General features: G+C 45.8%; 2 protein-coding genes across 2 annotated transcripts; both read left to right on the top strand.

The window, feature by feature from the left end:
• Positions 1 to 7,566: 7,566 nt before the first annotated feature.
• Positions 7,567 to 9,069, top strand: LOC139106681 (uncharacterized). The gene has a single exon (XM_070663619.1). It carries the CDS (start codon positions 7,567 to 7,569, stop codon positions 9,067 to 9,069), a length of 1,503 nt encoding a protein of 500 aa, XP_070519720.1.
• Positions 9,070 to 10,064: 995 nt separating this feature from the next.
• Positions 10,065 to 26,762, top strand: LOC139106496 (uncharacterized). Its single transcript, XM_070663319.1, has 2 exons — positions 10,065 to 11,656; positions 24,732 to 26,762. Exons 1-2 carry the CDS (start codon positions 10,543 to 10,545, stop codon positions 26,477 to 26,479), a joined length of 2,862 nt encoding a protein of 953 aa, XP_070519420.1. The 5' UTR covers positions 10,065 to 10,542; the 3' UTR covers positions 26,480 to 26,762.
• Positions 26,763 to 27,228: the final 466 nt, after the last annotated feature.

Below are 27,228 nucleotides of genomic sequence, written 5' to 3'. Positions count from 1 at the left end.
CGTTATTTCGTGATCTCCCGGCACTCGAAGCTCGACGCGACGTTGAAACTCTCCGCAATAATCTTAGCGCGAGAACAGAGTCGGATCCTTCGGTCGGAAAGCCAAGTCTTTCTAATTCCGCGACGAGATGTGGACGGTCGGAAGCGAAAACCCAATCGTCGTCAGGGCTCTCGGAGCGGCTCATACGGAAGCACGTACCCCAAAATTAGCGAAACGCGATTTTAATATCTCTGAATAAGAAACCTCGCGAAATGATTAAAATATTGGTTGCTGTGCGCAGATAAAAGGCTGCTGTGCGCCGATAAAAGACTGCTGTGCGCCTGAGACCAATATTTATAAAAACTTATGATGTCAAATGTAACATTGTAACGGAGAGACGAAAAGTATTAATTTGGTTTCGCAACGCCAAGTTTTTTTTTTTCTTTATATTACCATGTTATATCATATCGGGGCGAACCTGGGTCTACGTTTGTACGGTTCCACATGGGTTTATAATGTTAATTACGTTTTATCATCGGGGCGAACCTAGATCTACGTTTGTATGCTTCCACATGGGTTTGTAATGTTAACGTTTTATTATCGGGGCGAACCTAGGTCTACGTTTGTACGGACCCACATAAGTTTGTAATGTTTAAAATTCTAGCTGTTGCGAAATGCAACTCGGTTTAATTCTTATTGTACAGCGATCACGCCTTCCTTCGTTTGGCGTCCTTGTGTTGGCGCGTGATCATTCGTTGGCCTTCTCCTCGTGTTGTTTTCAGCGTGTCAACGTCTCGTATGCCTCACCTGTTCTCTGTGTTTATTCCGGCGGTTTAACCGTCCAACGTGTAATTGTCATGTTCTCGCGGGTTCTCGTCTTTTCTATCGTGACGTATTTCCGGATCTAGAATTCGCCAGATCCTTCCAGAGGATGGTAAGGATATATAAGCATCCTCCGATCGATCTGGAGTCAGTCGCTATTTCGTCGTCTCGCTGCCCGGCTTTGTTCTCTTGTGTCATTGCGTGCGAATTCGTGAAGCAGAAAAAGTACTGCGGCTTCGATAAGGCGAACGGCATTCCGGCTCGCGTATGTTGTTGTTTTTTGCGACACTTCTTCAAACTGTAATTTCGCGTGATTGAATTCCAAAAATAAAAGTGACTATTTCAGGAATCAGACGTTTTCTTCCGCTAACTCTCCGTGCCTTTCTGAGAAATCCTCGCGTTTCGTTCGTTTCAAAACACTAGCTCTTTCAAGTTCTTGGCGCAATTTTTTGATCTCATTAGTTTTATAAAGAGTATTTGATATTAAAGTATACACTTTATGTTCTGTTTTGGGCGATTATAATTTTGGGGGTTATTTTTGGGGGAGACTTGAGGTTTTGAAGAAGCTTTGGTTTTTGAGGAGTCTTTTTATGAGAAAGTCATTTTTGAAGAGAATCTTTTTTGAGAGAGTCTTTTTTGGGGAAGTCTTGGTTTTGCTTAAATATAATTTTCTAGTTTCTTTAGGTTCTTGGCGCAATTATTTGATCTCATTAGTTTTAATAAAAAGTATTTGATATTAAAATACACATTTTATATTCTTTTTTTGGGGAGTCTTGGTTTTTTGGGGAAATTTTTTTTTAAGGAAGTCTTTTGTTGGAAGTCTTGGTTTTGGAGGAGTCTTTTTTGAGGAAGTCTTGGTTTTGCTTAAATATAATTTTCTAGCTCGTTCAGGTTCTTAGCGCAATTATTTGATCTCATTATTTTATAGAAAGTATTTCATTTTAAGTACACATTTTATGTTCTACTTTGGGGGAGAATCTTTTTTGGGGGAATCTTTTTGGGGAAGTCTTAGTTTTGTTTTGAAACTTTTTCGAGGATGCTTCTCGCAAGCCTATACTTGGCGCTTTTTTCTATCTTTTTTTTTAATTACATTTAAACGCTATGTCGGCGCGCGGTGCACGTGAATATATTATTGTTCGCGGTGTATATGGTGTAACGATGCCCCCGGGAAAAGCATCGTTCCCGGAGAAGAACCGCCGGAGGCCGAGACGACCATTCTCTCAAACAGGAAGGGGAGCGCGGGGGCTCCCGAAGAAACCGATCATCGGCGCGATACTTTTACAAGTGTCGAGTACGCGCAAAGTCCCGCGGAACGGACTTACAAGGGCGGCCCCGAGCTCGTCCGAACGAACACGCCGCGTACGGTACCGCGGAATACCGCGGCAGGCGCCACGGACCAGGATACCCTCGGTCGTCGCCTTTTCTAGATAAAAAGGCGAATTCGGAAAAGTCGCGGACCGTTCTCGTTCCGTTCGCCTCACAGCAAACATCCGGACCGACCGACTCCTAGTGCAAGCAGAACAACGGGGTAGAGCAAACTCCGCCTCGGTCAGGCACTCCTGACGCTTGCCAGCATAGAAGTCTTCCTAAAGCCAAAAGCGATTCTCGATTCGTAAGACCGGCTCGTGGGGTGAAGCGCACTTCGCCTCCTTCGAGTGATCTCGATCCCGGATCTACGATCAGCTTGCTAAGGCGCATCTCCTTTCGCACCGTTGCACAAACCCGGGTGAAATGTCCGGATATAATAATTAAGCACGGTAACTTTAATATATTTATTTCGTATAAGCAGTTCGACGGCTGAACGATTTCTGCGGTCTGGACCGCAGATTCGCAAGCACAAAGCCTGGCCTTCCAGTGAAGGTTAGCCAAATATAAAGTTACAGAGTCACTGGAAGCACCAAGTGATGAGATATAATTGCGGGGATATAGTTACTTAGAAATAAGAAGTAAATACATTACAATTCTTTCTCCCTTAAAGTTTATGAAGACGCGGTGAGCGACGCAGATATAATGGAGATGAATCATATTTAATAATTTGATCCACATGTCTCTTCTGTGTAAGGTTGTCATACTGGACGATATACGTGGAGGGTGACGCTCGCCCAATGATTTTACCCTGGGATCTTTTATACGATCTAACACCGAAAGTATCAATTAAAACTTTATCTCCGATTTCTAAATTAACATTACGCTTTCCAGAATGATTAATAATTTGGGCACGCTGACTATAATCTATATTCTTAATAATATTATCGCTTGGTTTTAGTAAATCAAAACGGGTACGAAGTTCGCGGCCCAGAAGCATAAACGCCGGGCTTCTGCCAGTAGAACAATGACTTATGCTACGATAATCAAATAGGAATTTATCAATAGCAGAGTCTAGCTTTTCTTCTCCTTGTACAATTTTTGTAATTTTTTCTTTAAATGTATGTACAAAGTTTTCGGCCGCACCATTAGTTGCAGGATGATAAGGGGGGGAAATTGTGTGCTTGATCCCGTTATTTTGTAAAAAGTCATGAAATTCTTTACTGCGAAATTGGGGCCCTCTATCTGTTACACAATGCATAGGTAAACCGTGGCGTGCGAATAATGTTTTAAATTCTTGAATTAGACGATAAGCTTTAGTATTTTGTTTAAAATTTATAATCTCAGGCCATTTTGAATGAGCATCGATAATAATAAGGTACATATTACCAAAGAAAGGGCCCGCAAAATCACAATGGATGCGACTCCATTTATTTAATGGCCAAGGCCACGTAGTAAGAGGCGTGTGTGGTGGCTTTTTCTGAAATGTTGCACAAATTTTACAGTTTTTAATAAGAGTTTCAATGTCTGAATCAATTTTAGGCCATCAAACATAAGAACGTGCAAACATTTTAACTTTGACAATGCCTAAGTGTGAGGCATGTAATTCTTTTAAGATTAAATCTTGTAAGGACACAGGAATGACTGCTCTTAAGCCCCAGAATAAACAATTTTTTTCTACCGAAAATTCTAATCGCTTAGAATAAAAATATTTTTCCGTTTCAGACAAATTAGTAACAGACGGCCAATCGGTTACCACATATTTAATGATTTTAGAAATAACGGGATCTTTTCTGCTTTCTAAGGCTAATAATTTGGCGTCGAGTACTTGGACTCCTTCTTCCAGAAAATTAACGTGCGAAAACTCTGTTTCTAAATCTAAAAATAATAAACGGTTATCTTCGTCATCAATAGGAAGGCGTGAAAGCGCATCGCAGTTTGCATTAGCCTGTGAATTGATATGCTCAATAACGTATCGGAAACCCGAAAGAAAATACGCCCAACGTTGTAGCCTGTTATCAGCTGTTAGAGGAATCCCCTTACGAGATCCCAGAATGAGATGTAATGCTTTATTATCCTTTTGGAGAATAATCTCCTTGCCAAAGATAAACTGATAAAATCTTTTGAAACCAAATACAATTGCCATTGCCTCTTTATCTAGAATAGCACGATTTAATTCTTTTTTGGCAATTTTTTGAGACGCGTAAGCAATGGGCTTTTCCGTTTCATCCTTAAACTTATGTGAAAGAATAGCTGAAATACCTTTATCCGAAGCATCACAGGCTAAAACAATCTGTTCATTTGGATTAAAATGAGCTAGAACTTGTGGTGATATTAACTCGTTTTTAAGCCATTCAAGAACCTTAGTGCAATCTTGAGTCCAATGAAATTCTTTCTGGCCCAATAAATCATAGAGCGGTGCTAATTTAGTAGCTCGGTTATCGATAAATCGTGAATAGAAAGTCACAAGGCCCAAAAATGATGTTAACTCTTTGTGATTTGAAGGCTGCGGAGCATTGATCATAGCTAAAATTTTGGATTTGGCTTTATGAAGCCCATTTTTATCTATAACATAACCCAAAATCTCAATTTGTTTTTGCATTAATTTACATTTATCTTTATTTAACCGTAATCCACAATCTTGGAGTCTTTTGCAGACTTTATCTAAATTTTCTAGATGCTCCGCGTCTGAGCGACCCGTAACGTAAATATTATCTAAATAAGCGATTGTGCCAGGAATACCTCTAAGGCACTCATCCATTTTCCGTTGGACGTCCGGAGGAGCGCGCGAGATTCCTTCTGGAATGTTTCGATATCTAAAAAGCCCTTTATGCGTTACAATTGTAAGCAAATTTAAACATTCATCGGCAACGGGAAACTGCATATAAGCATGCTTAAGATCTAATTTCGAGAATACTACGCCGCCTTGTAAATTTGCAAAAACTTCATCAATTGTGTGGAGCGGATATTTATCAATTACAATGTGAGGGTTTAAAGTAACTTTGAAATCACCACAAATTCTAATATCGCTATTAGCTTTAAAAACCGGAACAATGGGGGTTGCCCATTCACTTATTTCTACCGGCTCCAAATGTTTTAATTTAACTAAACGGTCTAATTCTTTTTTGATTAATGGTATTAACGCAAGTGGTGTGTGGCGGCATTTCATAGCAACTGGGTGTGCAGAATCTTTCAATTGAATTACAGTTTTACTTTTATTGTAACTTCCCGGAGTTTCGCTAAATAAATCATGATATTTTTTTGACAAATAATTAAATAGATTGGAAACATCAATTTTGTTTATATGATTATCTTGTAATTTATTTAGATTTAATGGCCACAAACCAAAAGCATTAAGCCATTCTCTTCCGATTAATGCAGGGCCCGTACCTGGCAAGACAAAACAATCTAATACTCTTTTTTCAGTATTTAATTCGAGCGTTATATTGGCAAGTTTTCCTAATGGATACAAAGTATTTCCGTTATAAACTTTGAAATTCCGCTTGGTTTTAATTAAATTTATATTTTTGAAATGTTCATTAAATAATTTTTCAGGTAAAATCGTCGCGAATGTGCCTGTATCAATTTCCATTTTTAACTTAATGCCATTAACAATTATTTCTAAAGCCATTGGTTCCGCACTATCCTTATTAATTAGATGAACAACGCTTTTAACATTACATTTAATATTATCATCAATTTCAAGATTGTAAAAATTATTACAATGCGATGGAGACTCCTGGTGTGTTGTCGCGATGCCATCATCCGGTTGCACACATTCTTCTTGAATCCGCTTGACTTGCTGTTGCGGGGAACCTGTAGGACCTTTTTTTCTGCAAACCGTCTTGAGGTGTCCCTTCCGACCACACTCATGGCACGAATAATTCCGGAAACGACATTCCTTGTTAGTGTGATTAAGTTTGCCGCAACAAAAACATACGAGACGTCGGCCTTGAAAATTTTTATTCGGATGACGTTGATTTCCGGGTAAGGAGCACTTTGAATTTTCCTGCCTCTTGAATGAAGAGTTGATATGCTTATTCCACTTATTTTTCTGATAGGCCGGTTGAATCGCAAACATTTCATTTTTTGTAACCCGTTTTTCAAGTACTTGTCGTGATTTCGATGCGTCTTTATCCGCGGCTTCACGTGCGACGGCTTCTTTAAAAGCCGTATCAAAGTCTAATTTTTCCATGCGAAATAAAGCTGCTTTAATCTCAAGATTATGGAAGCCACTAACAAACTGGTCACGTAAAGATATTTTAATTTGCTCGAAATCACAATGTGTGGCCAATTTCTTTAAGCGAGCTGCAAAATCCGCCACCGATTCATTTGCTTCTTGTTTAGCAGCATTAAATTTACACCTTTCCATTATTTCTGAGGGTTTAGGCGTTAAGTGAGTTGACATAAGTTTAATGAGCTCAGCGTAAGATTTAAAAATTAATTTGTCCGGTAAGGCCAATTGTTTAATTAAACTAAAAGCCCTCTCGTCAAGACGAGTTAAAAATTGAGCTGCCTTTTTTTCATCTCTTATGTCCTTTGCAGCGAAGTACAATTCAAAACGTTCCAAAAAATTTTCCCAATTGTCCGTTTGTAAGCTAAATTTAAGCTTAATGCCGTCGTTGGACATTGTGTCTTCTTCGTCTAAAACACTTTCTTCTAGCACGGAGACACTGGTTTCCACTACAGGGTTTGAATCGTTGAGTGATTTTCTTGATATTTCCTTTTTCACAATTGTCCTCAATAGCTCACGCAGGCTATCATACGAACTAGAACTTTCACAAACAATGTTTCTTTTTTTAAGTTCCGCAAGGATTTGGTTTTTATTTAATTACTGAATCTAAGCCGTTCCTTGTTGGGACATGTGTAAGAGATTTAAATTAAGCGCGTAAAGAGAAGTAGAATTGACAAACGGCGGCGCTGAAAGCAAAAAGGCGATGGATCGGGATCTCCGTGAGAGCACGAGTAGTATTAATTTGGCAAGCGAGCAGATAGCATTTGAATCTATTGTAACCGTGAAGATTTCGCAAGTCATAAGGACAAAGAACAAAATTAAGGCGCGTCAAACTTCGTGGCCACACCGTAGTGATTACACGGTATCGTCTTGCCGAAAAAAAACTAAAAGGAAAGTGGCGATCCTTAAGCAAGTCTGTGAAACACATAACGAAAATAAAGCAAGGCCGCCTAGGCCATAGTCACGAGCACATGAGACATGCATGAACTTTGATTTTCAATTGTTCCTTCTCATACAAGGAAAGTGGCGATCCTGCCAGGATCGGGAACGATTAAAACGAGCAAGGAATCTTCTGATGCAGCAGGAAAGTCAGCAGGAGCTGACGAAATTGAAGGACCCAAGCGTTAATTGGTGACGTCAGCGGCACGCGCTCGGCACGAGAGGCAGGCGTGAGCAAACAAAGAGAACATATAAGGCGTCACATTATTCGCATTGCAGCTCACGGAATGGAGGAATTTAACGAATCAGTATCGCTTGCTCATTTGCTGTCGGATCAGCAACATGATTTTGACAGCTTAAAAAGACACGCATGCAGCTTACGCACGTTTTGCGTTCAGGAGCGCAAGGAGTCAGTGCTCAATCACCGAGCGGAATTTATTAGACATCTCTGGATCCGATGTCAAGAAAGAAACGCCCAAATATATCGATTGGCGTCGGCAGAGGAAAAAGCGGAATTGTCATACTTCATTTCATTGGAATTTGGTACCATCGAGAACACCGTGTTCGAGGCACTCAACGACATCGTGGAGCATACATCTATTCAAGAACAACAGTTCCTCGGCGAAGGACAAGTCAGGCCAGGCGGAAGAGGCATATCAACAAACCTAGCGAACGTTAAGTTACCTCGTATTAATTTAATTACCTTCTCGGGCTTATTTACTGAGTGGCAGACATTTCGCGACACTTTCGTTTCTCTGGTAAAAAATAACAGTGCGTTGAACGCGATCTCGAAATTGCACTATTTGCGAAGTTCATTAGCGGGCGATGCGTTGGACCTAATAAGTCACGTGGATATTACTGCCACAAACTTTGAAGTTGCTTGGAAAATTATATTGAAGCAATACGATAATAAAATCGCGTTAGTGAACGTTCATTTAAACGCTTTATTCGCTGTTGAGCCGATAAAAAGAGAGTCACCGCAGGGCTTGAGTGCGCTTAGACACGCGATCAAAAAACATTTGGGCGCGCTCAAAAGTCTGGGTCGGCAGACTGACGGTTATGACGATATATTAATTAACCGAGTGGTGGCTTCTTTAGATCCGCGAACGAAAAGAGATTGGGAATTGCAGTTGGCCGCCCAGTCGAATTACTCGAAATATGAAGAATTAGATAATTTTCTTTTAGAAAGAATAAGAGCGTTAGAATCGTTGGGCGGGGAGGCAGACTCCATAGGAACGGCATCCCAAGCAATTTCAAAACAAAGATCGAAGGCGAATTCGTTCGCCGTGCGAGCGTATCATGCGACAATAGCAGGATCGGTGTGTGTTGTGTGCGGCGATAAACATGCGATATTCAAATGTAATAAATTTAAGGCTGGTAGTGTGAGTGAGCGATATGAACTTGTGCGAAAACATCGTTTATGTATAAATTGTCTGAGGCCAGCGCACACGGCCACTGCATGCAAAAGTCAAAACAGCTGTTTCAAATGCCAGCAACGGCATCATACTTGGCTCCACCGGGAGCAACCGCAAAGTGATAATGCAAAGGAAAACGCACACTCTTCTTATGGAAAAGACGCGCTGGCGTCGGGAAGCGGCATGCAACTTGTCATGCCCAACCAAGCAGTCTCACATTTTTCTGTCGCCGACTCAGTTCGGCCCGCAAAAATTTTACTCGCGACGGCAAGAGTGTGGGTTCTCTCAAGCACGGGCAGAGCGGTGCGTGTGCGAGCGTTATTGGATCCAGGATCCACGTGGACATTCATGTCCAGCGATCTGGCGAAATTGTAAGGCATCAAAGGAATGCATACAGCCACCGCACTCGCGGGAGTGGGTGACACCGTAGTTAAAACAGTATCTTCGACTGCGCACATTAGCATAGCCTCCGACGCTCAGGGCGAATCAGCTATTAAAACAGCGGCGCTAGTTTTAAAGAAAATTACTTCTTACATACCGAAATGCAAGCTACCCGTGCAAGCATGGCCGCATTTAGAAAATCTGAAATTAGCCGACGACCCATCGAATGATGACCCTATTAATTTGCTCATAGGCGCGAACGTATACGGGGACGTGCTTCGCGAGGGACTCATTAAAGGAAAACAAAACGAGCCATTTGCGCAGAATACGTTGTTCGGGTGGGTGATAAGCGGGGATCTCGGACACTCGGCACCACGCGTAAACACGGTTGTATCTCATCATTGCATATCGAATGATGAGCTTGCAGCGTCGCTGAGGGCGTTTTGGGAAATCGAAGAGATTCCTCAGCGGGCGGTTGAGTCGGAGGAAGATAAGATATGTGAGGAGCATTTTAAAAGAACACATTCGCGCGACGCTCATGGGCGATATATCGTTAGTGTGCACGATTCGGCGAAAAGGCACACTTCCGGTTTCTTTTGTGTGAGAAACAGCTCAGCACTGAGCTCGGCACGGTGCTTTGACTTGAGGTTGACAATACAAAAAAAAGGCGAAATTCTAATTGTCACGATTAACGAAAGAGCAAAAAAAATTATATTTACAAAAAAATGATACAGAAAACTATACAGTGTAGATGTAGGGAATCACGAGAGCAAGGTCGGCGGTGGTAACGAACGGAAATCTTCTGAGCTCGGCCTTCCCGACGGAAATCTTCGAGAGCGGTTGCTTTCCCGCCCGATCGTCGAAAATCTTCTCGCGAACGTCGGATATCTTGAACGCGAGCCGACAAGTTGCGCGATCGCGACACCTTGCCCCGCGAATGCTCGTGTAACAAAAAAAAAAGAAAAAAGAGAAAAGAAAAAACTGACAAAAAAAAAGGAATGATCGCGGAGGATTCAATTAGTGACGGAACGGTCCAATGCTCGCGGCCGAGAGAGAATATACGACGAGTGAACCGTACGGTGACAACGTGAAAAACTTCTTTCTTACTAGTGTCGAAGTTCGAGCGAAACTGCCCGCGTTTCGGCAGAATCGGCCCTCGATCGTCGGAAACATCGAGTATACAAAACAAACAGGTGGCGAGATGACTAGTGAGAACCGGATTAATCCGACTTTAACGTATTGAACCTGTCGATGTAAACTAGAAGCGGTATGCGGCGACTGACAAAAATAACAAAGCATGAGCGAAGAACGCGGACGGATCGCGAATGCCGATGGAGAGTCAGCGAATTAAAATAAAATTTCACAGATGATGAAACAGTTAGGATACCGTTTAAAGTTTCGTTACCCTTAAACATTGGCGAAACGCGACACGTCGCAGAAGCTACATTAAAACGAATTGAAGCGCGAATGGCGCAACACTCGAATCACAGTGAATTATATGTAGATTTTATGAAAAAATACCGTATTTTAAATCACATGACGCTATTAAGTAATCTACCGAGAGAAATTGTCGACACAGCGAGGCCCGTATTCCTGCCGCATTATCCTGTTATACGAGCGGATAGTCGAACAACGAAACTTAGAGTCGTGTTTAATGCATCAGCAAAAACGAATAAAAATCTAACTCTTAACGAATTTATGTATACCGGACCCGCGTTGCAGAACGATTTATTTAATATCTTAATGAACTGGCGAGAGTATAGATACGTTTTCGCGGCCGACGTGGCTAAAATGTATCGACAAATCCGCGTAAACGAGCTCGATGTACCCTATCAGTGTATTGTTTGGCGCGACACTCCACAGTCGCCGGTGGAGGAATATGCACTATTAACGGTGACCTACGGTACGCGGGCCGCGCCGTTTCTCGCTCTTCGTGTTTTGCGTCAATTGGTGGCGGATGAGGGGGACAAATATCCGATGGGTGCCCTCGTCTTGCAGCAAGATACATTTGTCGACGATGTGCTGTTCGGGGAACATGACAAACAAAAAATCATGCAGGCTAGAACGGAGTTAATTTCACTACTCGCGAAAGGAGGATTTACGGCGCGAAAGTGGGCCAGCAATGATCGACATTTGTTACAAGAAATAAGTCCTGCAGATCACGGGCTCGCGTGGAACGCTCCAGTACAGGAGAGCGAGGAAATAAAAATATTAGGGCTTCTGTGGAATCCCGAACGGGACGCGTTTGAATTCAAGGTTAATTTCGAAGCTCCGAGAAAATTAACAAAAAGAACGGTTCTTTCGGTAATAGCGCGATTGTACGATCCGATGGGATGGATATCGCCAATTGTAATTGTTGGAAAAATTCAAATGCAAGCGCTTTGGGCACACAAATACGCATGGGACGACGAGTTACCTACGCCCATTAATTCGACAATGCAACACTATTTTTCGTCATTAAAACAAATCGCGAATATCACTGTCCCACGGTGGACGCATTTTGCTCAGGGGGAGGAAGTACAACTTCACGGATTCTCCGACGCCTCCGAACAGGCATACGGAGCAGTCATTTATCTAAGATGTTTAAGTTTCCAAAAACACTTTACAAATTTTCAGTAAAAAAAAAATATAGTTTATTAATTAAACAAAAGAATGTACAATAAAGTGTATAACGGAGATGAAAGTAAAGTTGATTCAAGAATAAGAGCTTGCTGGTTCTGCGACTCGCAACAAGCTTGGCAATCGTAACGCACATACGAAAGCGAAAAGTTATATTGTAGTTAATTATTTATGAGTAGCACGATCTATCCGCATTGAAATACGGAAGGCAACTAACTCGTCGGTGTGAAGGCTCGCAATATCTGCTTGCCCTACCTTTGTTCGTAAGGACAAGCGCATAATATTACGGGATGGCCCAGGTTCTCCGAAGATGAAACTTATCAGTTGGTCTACGTGACCGGGTATTTAGTTATAAATTTCTCGGTGCTGGCAAGTAACAAAAGAACGGAGCAAAGTTTCCAATCGCACAAAACTTTCCAACGCACAAATATCATATTACATTTTTCGATATTTTCTCATTCTCTAACATTCCGCCCGCCTCGTTCTCGCTGTGAACGAACATTTGCTTATGTTAGCATGTTCATGTTTCGATCGCATCAGAAACATGATTTATTTCATCCTCAGCAAACAATGGGACGATTTTAACCACGGGTCGCGTATAAGTGGATGTTGCAGTTTTAACGGTTACCACGCGAACTTGACCGTCGGCTCCAGGATGAATAGCAATAATACGCCCAAGGGGCCACTTCGAAGGTGCAGTGCCTTCCCCACGAATTAAACATAGAGTATTAACTTTTAAATTTTTCATCGCAACAGGCCATTTATTTCTTACATTAAGTGTCGGAATATATTCATGGGACCATCGTTGCCAAAAGTGGTCCCGCATTTTTTGAATGAGTTGCCATCGCTTTAGTCGATTCTCAGATATTTCTTGTAATGAAGGTTCGGGTAAAGTATTTAGAGGTTGCCCTATTAAGAAGTGACCCGGTGTAAGCGCTTCAAAATCTTCGGGGTCATCGGAGATTGGAAGCAAGGGTCTCGAGTTTAAGCATGCTTCTACCTGCGTCAAGAAAGTTGCTAATTCTTCATACGTCAATGTCGCTTTACCGATTACCCGATGAATATAGAATTTTGCAGATTTTACCGCGGCTTCCCAGAGGCCCCCAAAGTGGGGAGCACTGGGGGGATTGAAATGCCAAAGCACCCCTTTATTGGTCAGATTATTTTTAATCAACGAGTCATGTGTTATTTGTTTTATAAAATTTTCTTAGTTGCGCATCTGCCCCTATAAAATTTGTGCCGCGATCACTATAAAGATGGGCACATAATCCGCGTCTAGAAGTGAATCGCCTGAAAGCCGCTAGAAATGCTTCAGTGGTATAATCTGAGACGGCTTCTATGTGAACGGCTCTGGTAGAGAAACAAACGAAAATGGCAATAAAGCCCTTATAGGCTCTTTGGCCTCTGCCCTTTGAGGTTCGCATCATAATTGGCCCAGCATAATCTAGACCTGTATTAAAGAACGGTGGTAACGGAGAAGTTCTCGCATGAGGCAAACTTCCCATAAGCGGGAAACATGCTATTCCTTTCCAACGTATACATTTGGCGCATTTGTGAATGAATGATTTAACAATTTGGCGTCCGCCTAGGATCCAATATCTTTGTCTTATTGTAGCTAAGGTTAACTGCACCCCGCCGTGCAGTGTCATACGATGGCACTTATCAATTACTAATTTCGCAAAATATGAATCCTTGCTGAGAATGATCGGATGCTTTTGATTATAGTTAATAGGCGAGTGTTGCAAACGGCCACCTACTCGAAGTATTTCATTTTTGTCAACAAACGGATTTAATTTATATAATGCACTTTGTCGTAATAATGTCTGTTTATTTTTAATAGCCTTAATTTCTTTAGAAAAAAATATATCTTGCGAATGCTTAATCCAAAGATTTTTTGCATTCTCAAGTTCGCTTAGTTCGAGATCTTGATCTTGATTTTTATGTTTTCGTAATCTTGCGGGCCAGCGACGGCACCAAGCAGTAATATGCAATAATCGTGTTAGCGAAGAAAATTGCAATAGCATTTCATTTTCCTGATTTTTGTTTTCAACTATATGTACCCTAGCAGCTCGTTCCTCCTCATGCGTTTGAGGAATTTCTTGTTGAATTAATCTCGCATTTAATTCATCGTCTGGTGATAACCAAGCTGGCCCGGACCACCACAGCGGGTGTCCTGCTAATTCCGATGGAGGAATTCCTCGCGACGCACAATCAGCCGGATTTTCGTTACCAGATACGTGTTTCCACTGAGCATCAGGTAATGTTTCTTGTATCTCAGACACTCTATTAGCTATATATGTTGACCAACGCGAAGAATGACCCCGAATCCAAGCCAAAGTAACCGTAGAGTCGGACCATAAATAAACTTTATTAATTTTAAATTTTGCAGCAAGTTTTATTTTGTTTACTAAACGCACTAATAGAGTGGCGGCATTTAATTCTAATCGCGGTAAAGAAATAGTTTTTAAAGGAGCAACTTTGGTTTTTGATTGCAAAAGCGAAATTTTGGAAAAGTGAGAATCATCATATTCGTCAGGAGTGGTCCACATTACTCGTAGATAAACAATGGCTCTCTCGGAGGCATCTGAAAACCCGTGGATTTCTATACTACAATTTGAGGCAAGAATATTTATCCAGCGAGGCAAGGTAATTTTCTGCAATTCAGGGAGTTCTGCTTGAAATTTTAACCAAAATTCTTGCTCCTCTTTCGGCAGAGGCTCATCCCAATCTAAACTTTTTAGCCATAATGTTTGTGTGTGAAATAACGGGTTCAAAATAAATTCAGCTTTAAAACGGTTGTATTTAGTCTTTTACAAAAAATGTTTGTTGTGCGCGACGGCGTCGCAAAAACTCTTAACGTGCAGCACGCGATTAAATTGAGACACTTGTCTCACGAAACTCGACGCGTCGAGAAAATGACAATTCGCATAAAAACGGGGATTCCGCACTCTGTTTTCAAACGACTGTGCGGCGACGAACGAAACCTCTCATTTTATACTGAGAAAAGGCCCAGAAATTTCGGGAAAGTGCCGGCGCCGATAACACGCTATTATGAAGTGATTTCGATCGCTTCAAGTGGGTTTACCGGCGTGACCACGGCATAAACAACTTAAAGGTGAGGTAACACGATGCTCACCACGGCGTGTCAAACATATTGTTGTCGAGGCTGACGTTGAAGCCAGTTGTTCGGCACGCGAGCGCGCCGTGATCCACGCGACATCGACTCGCTAAGCGGTGACCGCGACGTTAATTATTTGGCTTTCCGAACATCCCGCCCGCCTCGCGAATTACTAAGACAATGACGCATCGCCGGAATGAGTTTACGAGAGTTAATTCGCGATTAACACATCATCATGTGCATTGCGCCCAAGAGCGAACGACGCCTCTCAGAGCGGAGAAGCGATGCACGCGAGAAAGTGACCGGAAATGAAGTCACGTCACAATGATGCTGCATCGCAGAGCAGCCTGAACAATGCTGTTATGAGTAGAACACAAAAATTACAAAATTCACGCAAAAGAGAAAAGAATACAAAAAAAATTGATTGACATAAGTAATCGCACGGAACCCGAAGCGCTGCACGATGCATCACTCGCAACCTCGAAATTTTAATTCACCGGACGGTCCGAAGGCGGTTCGTCGCCAACGGGCAGCAGCACGATTTTTACGACGGGCCGCACCAAAGAAGAGGCCGCGGTGCGGACAGTTACCACGCGGATGTGGCCGTCGTCGCCCGGATGCACCTGTGTAATCCTTGCGAGAGGCCAGCGCGCAGGGGGGGAAGTCTCGCATCGCACAAGGCACAATTGTCCCACCTGGGGCGGGGGGACGGGAGTCGCCCATTTTGGCCTTGAAGCGAGTCCGTGCAGGTACTCGCCTGACCAACGACGCCAAAAATGGTCGCGCATTTGCACGACCAGCTGCCAGCGCGACAGACGGCCCGAAGGGACGTCCAATAGAGTGGGCTCCGGAACCGCCAGCGGAGCAGATCCCACCAGGAAGTGGCCCGGAGTGAGGGCCGAGATATCGTCCGGGTCGTCGCTCAGGGGGGCAAGGGGGCGCGAATTCAAGCACGCCTCGATGCCGGCTACCAGCGTGGTCATCTCCTCGAAGGTAAGAGTGGCGGAGCCGACCACCCGTCGAAGATGGTGTTTCGCCGACTTGACGGCCGCCTCCCAGAGACCTCCAAAGTGGGGAGCGGCGGGGGGGTTGAAGCGCCAAGAAATGTGCTCCTCAGCCAGTGCTCGGTGAATGCGCTGGGCCTCACGACTGCTGGCTCGGAACATCTCGCGCAACTCTGCCTCCGCACCTGCAAAATTCGTCCCGCAGTCGCTGTAAACGACTTGCGGGAGGCCACGCCTGGACACGAAGCGTTGCAGCGTGGCCAGAAAGGCCTCAGACGTATAGTCTGACACCACCTCAAGGTGCACAGCACGGGTGCACAGGCAAACGAAGACGGCAACGAAGGCCTTGTGAGCCTTCCGCCCACGGCCCTTGCCGGCCCGCAGCATCAACGGCCCAGCGTAGTCCACGCCCGTGTGCTGGAAAGCTCGGGACGGCCTCACCCTAGCCGAAGGAAGGTCCGCCATAAAAGGGGCCGCCGCCCGCCATCGCACGCATGTCACACAGCGGTGAATTGCCTTCTTCACCGCGGCTCGAGCGCCGGGAAACCAAAATTGCTGTCGCAGAAGGCCCAGGTCTGTTGAACTCCACCATGAAGAGCGCGCGTGTGGCAGGAAGAAATTAGCAATGTCCCCAAGTGCGAGCTCCGTGGCAGAATGGCAGGGTGCTTCTCGTCGTACGATAGAAGAGAGTGCCTCAGACGACCGCCCACTCGTAGCACACCCTGAGGATCCAAGAAGGATGAGAGTCTGTGACTCCAGTGAGATCTGGGGAGCGCAGCGCCAGAAGCCACAAGCTGCACCTCTCTCTGGAGGAGGGCGGCCTGAACGCAGCGCACCACGGCCAGCAGCGCCCCGCGCAACTCCTCAGCCGAAAGGCCCAGCGACTCCGCGCGAACCCTGTCCCCTCGGCGCCATCGGAGACACCAAGCCATGACGCGAGTCAGCCGTGAAAGGGAGGAAAAATTGGTGATCCAGTCGGGCTCCTCCACATCCGAAGCAGCGACCGCGGCATGCACCGAGCTCCGAGCCTCGGGAAGATTCTCCTCCGCCACAGCCTCCTCAACCCCCGCTCCCAAGTTCGTGTCCGTGGACAGCCACGCAGGGCCTCGCCACCATAGGGAAGAGCGCACCAGCTCGGAGGGAGACACCCCTCTGGAGGCGCATTCCGCGGGATTCTCGGCGCCCGCCACATGGAGCCACCTCGCCTCGGGCAGCGTGAGCTGGATTTCCGACACACGGTTGGCCACGTAGGTTGTCCACCGCGAAGGATGACGCCGGATCCAGCCGAGCGTCACAGTAGAGTCCGACCAGAGGTTGATGGACTTGGGTTGAAGGTCGAGCAGTCCCTTCACGTGAGCCACCAATCTCACGAGCAGCACCGCGGCGCAGAGCTCCAGTCTCGGCAAGGAAACCTGCTTGAGGGGGGATACCTTGGTCTTGGCGGCCACCAAGGCCACCGTCCAGCTAGACTCACCGTTGCCCCGCGTTCGAAAGTAAACCACGGCCGCGTACGCCCGCTCCGAAGCGTCGGCGAAACCGTGAATCTCGACCTCCCGCACTCCAGACAGCCGCATCCACCGCGACACCCGCACCTCCTCAAGCGCGCCGAGATCACGTACAAAGTCGCACCAGCGATCTCGGTCATTGTCCGCGAGCGGGGAATCCCAATCAAGGCCACGCAACCAGAGGCCTTGAATAAACGTCTTCGCACGAATTGTGGCAGGCGCCAGCCAGCCCATGGGATCGAACAACCGAGCTGACTGCGACACAACGGTGCGTTTTGTCACGACGTCCGTGGGCAGAGTGCGCACCCGAAACGAAAAAACGTCTGGAGCAGGATGCCACTGCAGGCCCAATGCAGTGTGGCAGTCCTGCGGAGACCATGAGCGAACTCCTGGCCGCGATAAGTCGCCCACCGGCACTTCCCGCAACAAATCCTCGTTGCTGGCTGCCCACTTTTTCAGCGGGAACCCGCCCGCCATGCACAGAGCTCGTACGTCCCTGAGCGCCGCTGCCGCCTCGTCCACCGAATCTCCGCCGGCCAGAACATCGTCGACGTACGTTTCGCGCCTAAGAACCGCCGCGCCCAAGGGATAGCGCCGTTCCTCGTCCTCCGCCAATTGATGCAGCGTGCGAATGGCCAAAAACGGAGCACACGCGAGGCCATACGTGACAGTATTTAGACGAAAGGTGACCACCGGAGAATCACGGTCAGCGCGCCACAAAATTCGCTGTAAATCGCGATCCGCGCGATACACCTCAATTTGCCGATACATCTTTTCGATGTCGGCCGTAAACACCACGCGATGCCGACGCCAGCGAAGTAGCACGTCAGAAAGCGCGGGCAGCAAATTTGGGCCCGTAAACAATTTAATATTGAGCGATTCATCGCCGCTCAAAGCCGCCGAGCCGTTGAAGACGACTCTTAGTTTGGAGTCCGGACCCTCCCCCTTCAGCACCCCATGATGAGGCAGATAGCAGACTGCAGCAGGAGTCTCGGCCTCGCTCACGCGGGTCATGTGACCCAACTCTTCGTATTCCCGCATGAAAGCGGAATATTTCGCGCTCAAGGATGCGTCCCGGCTGAAGCGTCGCTCCATGCAGTACAGCATTCGGAGCGCGAGCGCCCTGGTGGGCTCCAGATTTGACACGTCGTCCGCACAGGGCAACCGTACCGAGTAGCGACCGTTCGCTTTGCGTCGATGCGTTCGCGCGTAATGTTCCTCACATTTGCGATCGTCCGGGGACGCTGCCCCGGCTGCAGGCGTCGTCTCCGCCTGTTCCCAGAATCCGCGGATCAAGGCAGCGAGCGAGTCATCTGTCCCACAGTGCAAGGCCACTGCCGACGAGGGCGCAACCGCACCGCCCACCGGGCCCGACACGATCCACCCGAAGATCGTTTCCTGCGCGATGGGATCTCGCGGAGAACCGCGTCGCACTCCCGAGCGCAGGATCGTAGCGTACGCGTCCGCACCAAGTAGAATGTCCGTGGGATCGGCGGACATGAAGTCCGGGTCCGCCAACGGTATCCCCCGAAGATGAGGCCAGTCGCGCGCCACCGTGCTGGCCAGCCCAGCATAAACGGTAATTCGCGGTAGAATAATCGCCCGACACGTGGTCTCCGATCCCCCGCACCGGGGTGCCATTCGTAGCGTCACCACGCCCCTCGCCGTGTCGCACTGCCGTCCGCCAACTCCGAAAATCGCGGTGCTTGATCGTTCGCGAGGCAAACGCAGTCGTTGCACCAGCGCCTCGGTGACCATCGACGCGTCCGATCCTTGGTCAATGAGCGCTCTAACGTGGTGCTCGTTACCGAAATGATCGCGTAAAGCGATCCGCGCCGTGGCAAGGAGAACGGTTCTCCTCCCCTCCGCAAAATGACACGAAGCGGTCGCGTCAGTCCTATCCGCGACAACCGCACTCGCGCCCGCCCCCGGCTCCGTCGACTCATGGAGAGCCGTGTGGTGCTTGCCGCTGCACACCGTACACGTGCGGGTAGAGAGGCAGTCGGCCACCCTGTGACGCCCCAGGCAATTCCAACAGAGGCCAGCTTGCACAACGAAAGTCCTCCTCTCTTTCGGCGTCTTCTTCTTAAAAGCCTCGCACAGCATGACGAAATGGTCCCGGTGACACAGCGCGCATCTGTCACGCTCGGCCTTCGTCTGCGCCGTCTTCGCGAGATGAGATCGCACGGGCTTGGAAGAGCGGTCTCCGCTCTTGGTCTCAGGCCGCGCTCTTTCCACCTTGACCGCCTCCAGAGTATGCAGCTGCTTCTCCAGAAACACCTTGAGCGTGGCGTACGACGGGGTGTCGGACGAGTCGCCAATACTCGCCTCCCACTCCCGCCTTGAGATCGGGTCGAGCATCTCCACGGTAGTGAAAACGAAAAGATCCTCGCTCGAGTGAATGGGTCGCCCGATGCTAGCTAATGACCCGACCGTGCTCGTCATCGAGAGGAAAAGTTTCCTCAGTCCCTCCGCCGATTCCGTCCTCAACTTTGGTAGCGAGGTATACGCCGCATACGCCGACCGCACCAGCAAGCGCTGATTATCGTAGAAGCCGGACAACGCGTCCCACGCCCTGGCAAAATTATCTTCTGTGGTGGAAAATTCGTTAATAAGCGACGCGGCTTCCCCCTTCACACCGACCTTAAGATAATGCAATTTCGTCACGTTCGCCAAGGCAATATCCTCAACGATCAGCGTTTGAAATAGATCGCGAAAGGACGGCCACTCTTCGAATCGCCCCGAGAATTTCGGTATTTCGATCTTAGGCAGAGTCGTTCGCGGAGGCGCGGGGACCACAGTTCTCGGCGGTCGATCGACCACTCGATCCGCAGTCAAATCTTCTTGCATCTTGAGCAACTCTGCTCGCTGGTCAAGATACACGCCTTCCGCGACGTCTATGACGCTTGAAAGATGATATTCATGTACCTTCAACGCTTCCCAATGCGATCGTCGAAGCTGATCGTGACGCTCCTCAAATCGGTCCCACTTCTTATCCAAGGCCACAATTGCAGAGGCCAGCATTGGGCCGGTTCTTCTGGCGGCGCCGACCTTTTTAACGTTAGCCACGGTGCGACTCATGCGACCCTGAAGCTCCCGCTGATCCTCAATAAGCGCCTCCATCCTTGCAGTTGTCTGCTGTCGATGCACTTATTACCGTACCGTACCGTTGTTCTTTCAAATCCGGCTCGAAAGACCATTAAATGTGTGAAATAACGGGTTCAAAATAAATTCAGCTTTAAAACGGTTGTATTTAGTCTTTTACAAAAAATGTTTGTTGTGCGCGACGGCGTCGCAAAAACTCTTAACGTGCAGCACGCGATTAAATTGAGACACTTGTCTCACGAAACTCGACGCGTCGAGAAATGACAATTCGCACGGGGATTCCGCACTCTGTTTTCAAACGACTGTGCGGCGACGAACGAAACCTCTCATTTTATACTGAGAAAAGGCCCAGAAATTTCGGGAAAGTGCCGGCGCCGATAACACGCTATTATGAAGTGATCTCGATCGCTTCAGGTGGGTTTACCGGCGTGACCACGGCATAAACAACTTAAAGGTGAGGTAACACGATGCTCACCACGGCGTGTCAAACATATTGTTGTCGAGGCTGGCGTTGAAACCAGCTATTCGGCACGCGAGCGCGGCGTGATCCACGCGACATCGACTCGCTAAGCGGTGACCGCGACGTTAATTATTTGGCTTTCCGAACAATTTGAATAAAAATTTTCGCGCGAATGATAACTGGTGCTAGCCACCCGAGCGGATCAAATAGCTGTGCAACTTCTGATAGAATCTTTCTTTTCGAGTATATTTTTTCTGCAATTATATGAATATGAAATGCAAACGTATCTGTTCTAGGATTCCATTGCATTCCTAAAATCGGGTGTCCCTCAATGGATTGCCAAACGACAGGCTGGTTTTGATGTTTTGTTTTGGGAACTATGTCCTCTATTAATTTTGAGCTAGCAGCCCATTTTTTTAACGGGAAGCCGCCCGCCATGCAAATCGCAACTAGATCTTTTATTAAAGCGCGTATTTCGTTTACGGAACTCGCTCCGGTAAGAATATCGTCCATATAAGTTTCCGACTGCAACACGGAAGCGCCTATAGGAAATTTTTCCTTTTCATCCTCCGCGAGTTGTTGCAATACTCGCAGGGCTACAAATGGTGCACAAGCAAGTCCATAAGTTAAAGTGTTTAACTGATAGTCGTTTATATTCTCAGCAGGGTCATAACGCCAGACAATACGCTGCATTTTCTTGTCCGCGTCGTCAACCAAGATTTGTCTGTACATTTTTTCTATATCCGTTACTATCGCAAATCGATGTCGGCGCCAATTGGTTATTATAGCAGGCAATTCTGGCAGCAAATTTTTTCCCGTCAGCAAAACTTGATTTAAACTTATATCTTGTGCCATCCGGGCTGATCCGTTAAAAACTACGCGTATCTTAGTTTTTTCTTCGATTGATTTGATTACGCAATGATGTGGCAAATAGCAGCACATTTCGTCCGACGGCGCGGGTGAAGTTACTTTAGTCATATGCTCAAGCTGTTGATATTCTGTCATAAATTCATTATATAATTTACGAATCTGCGGTTGTTTGCTTAATCGTTTTTCCAGAGCTTGAAGCATTTTAACAGCTATTGAGCGAGAGTTTTTAAAATTTGGAACCGTGTTCTCGCTTAAAAACGGCAATCGAATTATATAACGTCCTGTCTCATTGCGGCGATGAGTTTCTACAAAATGTTTTTCGCACTTAATTTCTTCTGCAGTTAAGGCCGGAAGAGACAATTTTATTTCCTCCTGCTGCCAAAATTGCTTAACTAAATCGGACAAGTCTATTCCCGTGCTGCATTTATGCACGGTTACGCCCTTGCCTGTTGATTCTCCGCCCGCCGTTCCGGAAAGTACCCATCCCAGCGCGGTTTTTATTGCAATCGGAGCGTTTATATTTCCTTTACGAATTCCTTCTTTTAGTATAATAGCATATACTTCCGCACCTAAGATCAATTCAATATTAAAAGAAGCTCGAAAATCTGGATCTGCTAGTTCTAATTCGCTTAAATGCTGCCATTCACTGTACATATTTTCTAGACTATCTCCTGAGGCGGTAAGTCGAGACAAAATTAATGCTGTAATTTGTAATGAAAACGGAGTTTTTGTTCCGGATTCTATTTTTAATATTACTTTACCACGAGCATGCATATTTATTATTCCACCAATTCCAAAAATAGGCGTTGAATCCAAAAACCGCGGAAGTTTTAATTTTTGCATTAAAGATTCAGAAGCAAGCGAGACTTCCGAACCCGGATCAATTAGCGCACGCACGGTGTGTTTTTTACCAAATTTGTCTGTAACGAAGACCCTGGCAGTCGCAAGCAAAACTCGTTTCCGCTCTACGATATTACTCAAGTGGAGAGCCACTGCTCCTTCCGTGCTGGTTCCGGCTGATTTTTCGGCTGTTTCCGAGTATTTCGACGGCGCCGTCCCGGTGTTGATGTTCCTGCTGCTGGATGCGTTGAACTCCTCTGAGGCTCGATGCTCAATGGCTCGGTGTCCGGTGGCACGACGCTCTGCGGCGGAGGCATTGACTCCGGTTCGCATACTTCCGGTTGAACAGGCTTCATGGATTGTTGAATGATGTCTCTTTGCAATGGTAGCAGCTTCTGGTAGAAGGACACAGATTGGTTCGATGATTTCCGAAGCAGTTGAAGCACAAGCGATGCTCTATCGCAAATTCTTTACGCGCATTAGGCTCTTTTCTTTTAAATTCCGGACAGCCCAAAATATAATGTTGTCCGTGGCACAAAAAACACGAGTTGGGCTTACCTCCGCTCTGAAACGGAGCTGGGGTAGAAACAAATGCTCGCGTAGCCCGAAATCCAGATGTAATTTTAGACGATAAATCACGTCCCGACGGCTGGATCGCTTCCAAAGTTCGGAGACGGTTTTCCATAAACAGTCTCAATTCCTCATAGCATGGAGGATCTGTGGTATTTCCAATAACCGATTCCCACTCCTTACGTGTATAAGAATCGAAAAGCTCAATTATTCGATGCACAAATAAATCGTTTTCTGCTACAGGCCTCTGGATTCCCTCTAATGCAGCAACGGTCTGCAGCATTCCATTAAAAATCTTTCGCAATTCAAATGCACTCTCTCCTTTCATTTTCGGCAAATTTGAAAAGGAGGTAAGCACGGAACGCACAAGCAAACGCTTATTTTCGTAGTGTTTCTGAAGCATGGTTCACACTCGTTCGTAATTTCCTGCAGTTGTCGGAATGTTTCGTGTTAATTGTTCCGCTTCCCCCTTAAGACTGCTTCTTAAGTAATGGAATTTCTGTATTTCTTGCAACGAACTGTCAGCTCCCACCATTGACTGGAAAAGATCTTTAAAATTCGGCCAATCCTCGAAGCGTCCCGAAAAGGTAGGCAATTGCAATCTTGGTAGTTGACTTCGAAGGGGCTCCGAACTGCGCGGAGATTCCGGTGTCTTTGAAGATCCGGCTGTGGGTGACAATGTTAGCACCATTTCTTCCAAAGTAGCTCGCTGATTGTAATAAACCTCTTCCACGATTGCATAATAATCTTTAGTAATATAGGCATGGGTTTTCACTTGTTCCCAATATTCTTCTCTTAATTGATCATGAGCCTTCTCGAATTTTGCCCAATTGGTATCCAGTTGATTGATTCTAATTTCTATCGCACTGCTTGTTATCTTTGCTGATCCCAGCTTACGCAAATTGTCTACGGCTCTTGCAATACGGCCGTGCAACTCCTGTTGGTTGTTAATTAACGTATCATGATTCTGACTCATCGTAACGAACTTGTCGCAAACTTGAACAGTATAAATTTCGCACTGATTTACACTATCCGGCTCGAAGGACCAAAAAATGTTTAAGTTTCCAAAAACACTTTACAAATTTTCAGTAAAAAAAAAATATAGTTTATTAATTAAACAAAAGAATGTACAATAAAGTGTATAACGGAGATGAAAGTAAAGTTGATTCAAGAATAAGAGCTTGCTGGTTCTGCGACTCGCAACAAGCTTGGCAATCGTAACGCACATACGAAAGCGAAAAGTTATATTGTAGTTAATTATTTATGAGTAGCACGATCTATCCGCATTGAAATACGGAAGGCAACTAACTCGTCGGTGTGAAGGCTCGCAATATCTACTTGCCCTACCTTTGTTCGTAAGGACAAGCGCATAATATTACGGGATGGCCCAGGTTCTCCGAAGATGAAACTTATCAGTTGGTCTACGTGACCGGGTATTTAGTTATAAATTTCTCGGTGCTGGCAAGTAACAAAAGAACGGAGCAAAGTTTTCAATCGCACAAAACTTTCCAACGCACAAACATCATATTACATTTTTCGATATTTTCTCATTCTCTAACAAAGAGTAACCAACAAGGAAGGTCGAATCATTGTATCATTGCTAGCAAGCAAAACGAGGGTAGCCCCCATTAAACAATTAAGTATCCCGCGACTTGAGCTACAAGCGGCCGTTCTTTTGGCTCGACTAGCGGTAGCGACGCGGCGAGCGCGAGCACTAGCTCAAGTACCTGTTCAATGCTGGTGCGATTCAAGTATCGTATTAGCATGCCTTAGACAGCATCCATCGAAATGGAAACAATTTATCGCGAATAGAGTGTCCGAGATACAAACGCTACTTCCGGACACTAAGTGGCGTCATGTTCCGAGCGAGTCGAATCCCGCGGACTTGCTGTCGCGAGGCAAGCCAGCAAGCGAGTTAATAAATTTAGAAATTTGGTGGAAAGGCCCGACGTGGCTCAAAAAGGCAAATAATTACTGGCCGTCACAACTCGCGGACGGGTCAATAGAGACGACGTTAGAAGGGAAGACAGCGCGATGTAATGTGCACATGGCGCACCCGGCAGACGACATATTAGCAGAAGTATCTGAACGGCTTTTGTCGTGGACGAGAATAGTGCGGACAGTCGCGAGAGTAATCAAATTTGTTAAATTACTAAAAAGTAAAATCAAAGCACAAGGCCGCCCGAGCGCGGACATAACCGCACAAAACTTAAATGAAACAGAACGATTAATTATGAAGTATTTGCAAAGACGAATGTTCCTAGAGGAGAGGAAGGCTATAATTAACAAAACCCCAATCAAAAATTCGAGTAAACTTATCGCCTTAAACCCATTTATAGAGAACGGACTATTTCGGGTGGGCGGTCGGCTGGCTAATTCAAATTTAGAATACGAAGCGAGACACCCGGTAGTGTTGTTACGACATACAGTCACGATTCGAATAATAGAAGACGCACATCGTAGATGTATTCACGGGGGCGTTAAGCTCACCCTCAGCACTCTTCGACAAGAGTATTGGGTACTCAGCGCGAGAGCGCAGGTTAAAACGGTTGTACATAATTGTATTAGATGCGCGAAAATCAGAGCGAAATTAACATGTCAAATTATGGCAAATTTACCAGCGATGCGAGTTACTAGACCCAAAAAGGTTTTCAAAAATTGCGGCGTAGATTATGCAGGCCCACTTCAGGTTCGCATGGCGGGCGGACGAGGACAGAAATCACACGCATGTTATATTGTAATTTTTGTATGTTGCGCGGTAAAGGCGGTACACCTTGAAATATCAACGAATTATTCAACCGAAGCGTTTATCGCGGCACTGCAACGCTTTATCTCACGGAGAGGTATGCCAGCTAAATTAATAAGTGATTGCGGCACAAATTTTCGCGGTGCGGAGCAGGATTTGAGACGCAGCGCGGATGCGATTTGTAAGGAAAAATCGGTACAAGAATTTATCACAAACAAGCGAATAACATGGCAATTTAATCCACCCGCCGCCCCGCACTTCGGGGGTCTGTGGGAAGCGGGAGTAAAGAGTGTGAAAGGACACTTAAAACGTATTATGGGAGATAAAACGCCCACACTCGAAGAACTCAGCACCTTGCTCTGTAAAATCGAAGCAGCCTTGAACTCGCGACTTCTTGGACCGTTAACGGACAATATTGACGACTTACGCGTTTTAACACCTGGACACTTTTTAACCGGAGACGCGTTAACGGCGATTCCACAATCATCCCTTCTAGAGGTACCAAAAAATCGATTGTCAAGGTGGCAAGATATACAACAGTGTATGGAACGCTTTTGGGTTCAATGATCGAGCGATTATTTACAATCATTGCAGCAGCGCACAAAGTGGCGTGTGGAACAAGAAAATATAAAGCCGGGGCAAATGGTGCTGTTGCGACAACCAAATTTGCCGCCTACTAAATGGTTAATCGGGCGAATTGAGGAATGTCACTCGAATGCAGACGGAAAAATTCGTACCGTACAAATTAGAACAGCAAAATCAATATATTTACGTCCAATTACTCAAACCGCGTTGTTGCCTATCGACTTAGCTGATAATGAAGAAAAAAAAGTCGAGTGACAGTCTTCATTCCTTCCAACGCAACGAGAAAACTGTAAAAAAAAAAAAAAAAAATGTGCGTAAGACAACTGTAAAATTAAATTTATTGGACTCGCGACAAGTCCAAGGCGGGCGGTTTGTAAGAGATTTAAATTAAGCGCGTAAAGAGAAGTAGAATTGACAAACGGCGGCGCTGAAAGCGAAAAGGCGATGGATCGGGATCTCCGTGAGAGCACGAGTAGTATTAATTTGGCAAGCGAGCAGATAGCATTTGAATCTATTGTAACCGTGAAGATTTCGCAAGTCATAAGGACAAAGAACAAAATTAAGGCGCGTCAAACTTCGTGGCCACACCGTAGTGATTACACGGTATCGTCTTGCCGTAAAAAACTAAAAGGAAAGTGGCGATCCTTAAGCAAGTCTGTGAAACAAAAAACGAAAATAAAGCAAGGCAGCCTAGGCCATAGTCACGAGCACATGAGACATGCATGAACTTT

This window comes from Cardiocondyla obscurior, linkage group LG11 (assembly GCF_019399895.1).
Source record: "Cardiocondyla obscurior isolate alpha-2009 linkage group LG11, Cobs3.1, whole genome shotgun sequence".
Lineage (NCBI taxonomy): Eukaryota > Metazoa > Arthropoda > Insecta > Hymenoptera > Formicidae > Cardiocondyla > Cardiocondyla obscurior.
Note: the sequence above shows the minus strand (reverse complement) of the source record. Positions and strands in the feature narration are given on the sequence as shown.

Bases quoted from the DNA above. Each gene is read 5' to 3' on its own strand.
- LOC139106496 (XM_070663319.1), top strand. From the start codon at position 10,543: ATGGCGCAACACTCGAATCACAGTGAATTATATGTAGATTTTATGAAA. The intron at 11,657-24,731 runs GTTTAAGTTTCC...TCTAACAAAGAG, and splicing joins AGCAGTCATTTATCTAAGAT to TAACCAACAAGGAAGGTCGA.
- LOC139106681 (XM_070663619.1), top strand. From the start codon at position 7,567: ATGGAGGAATTTAACGAATCAGTATCGCTTGCTCATTTGCTGTCGGAT.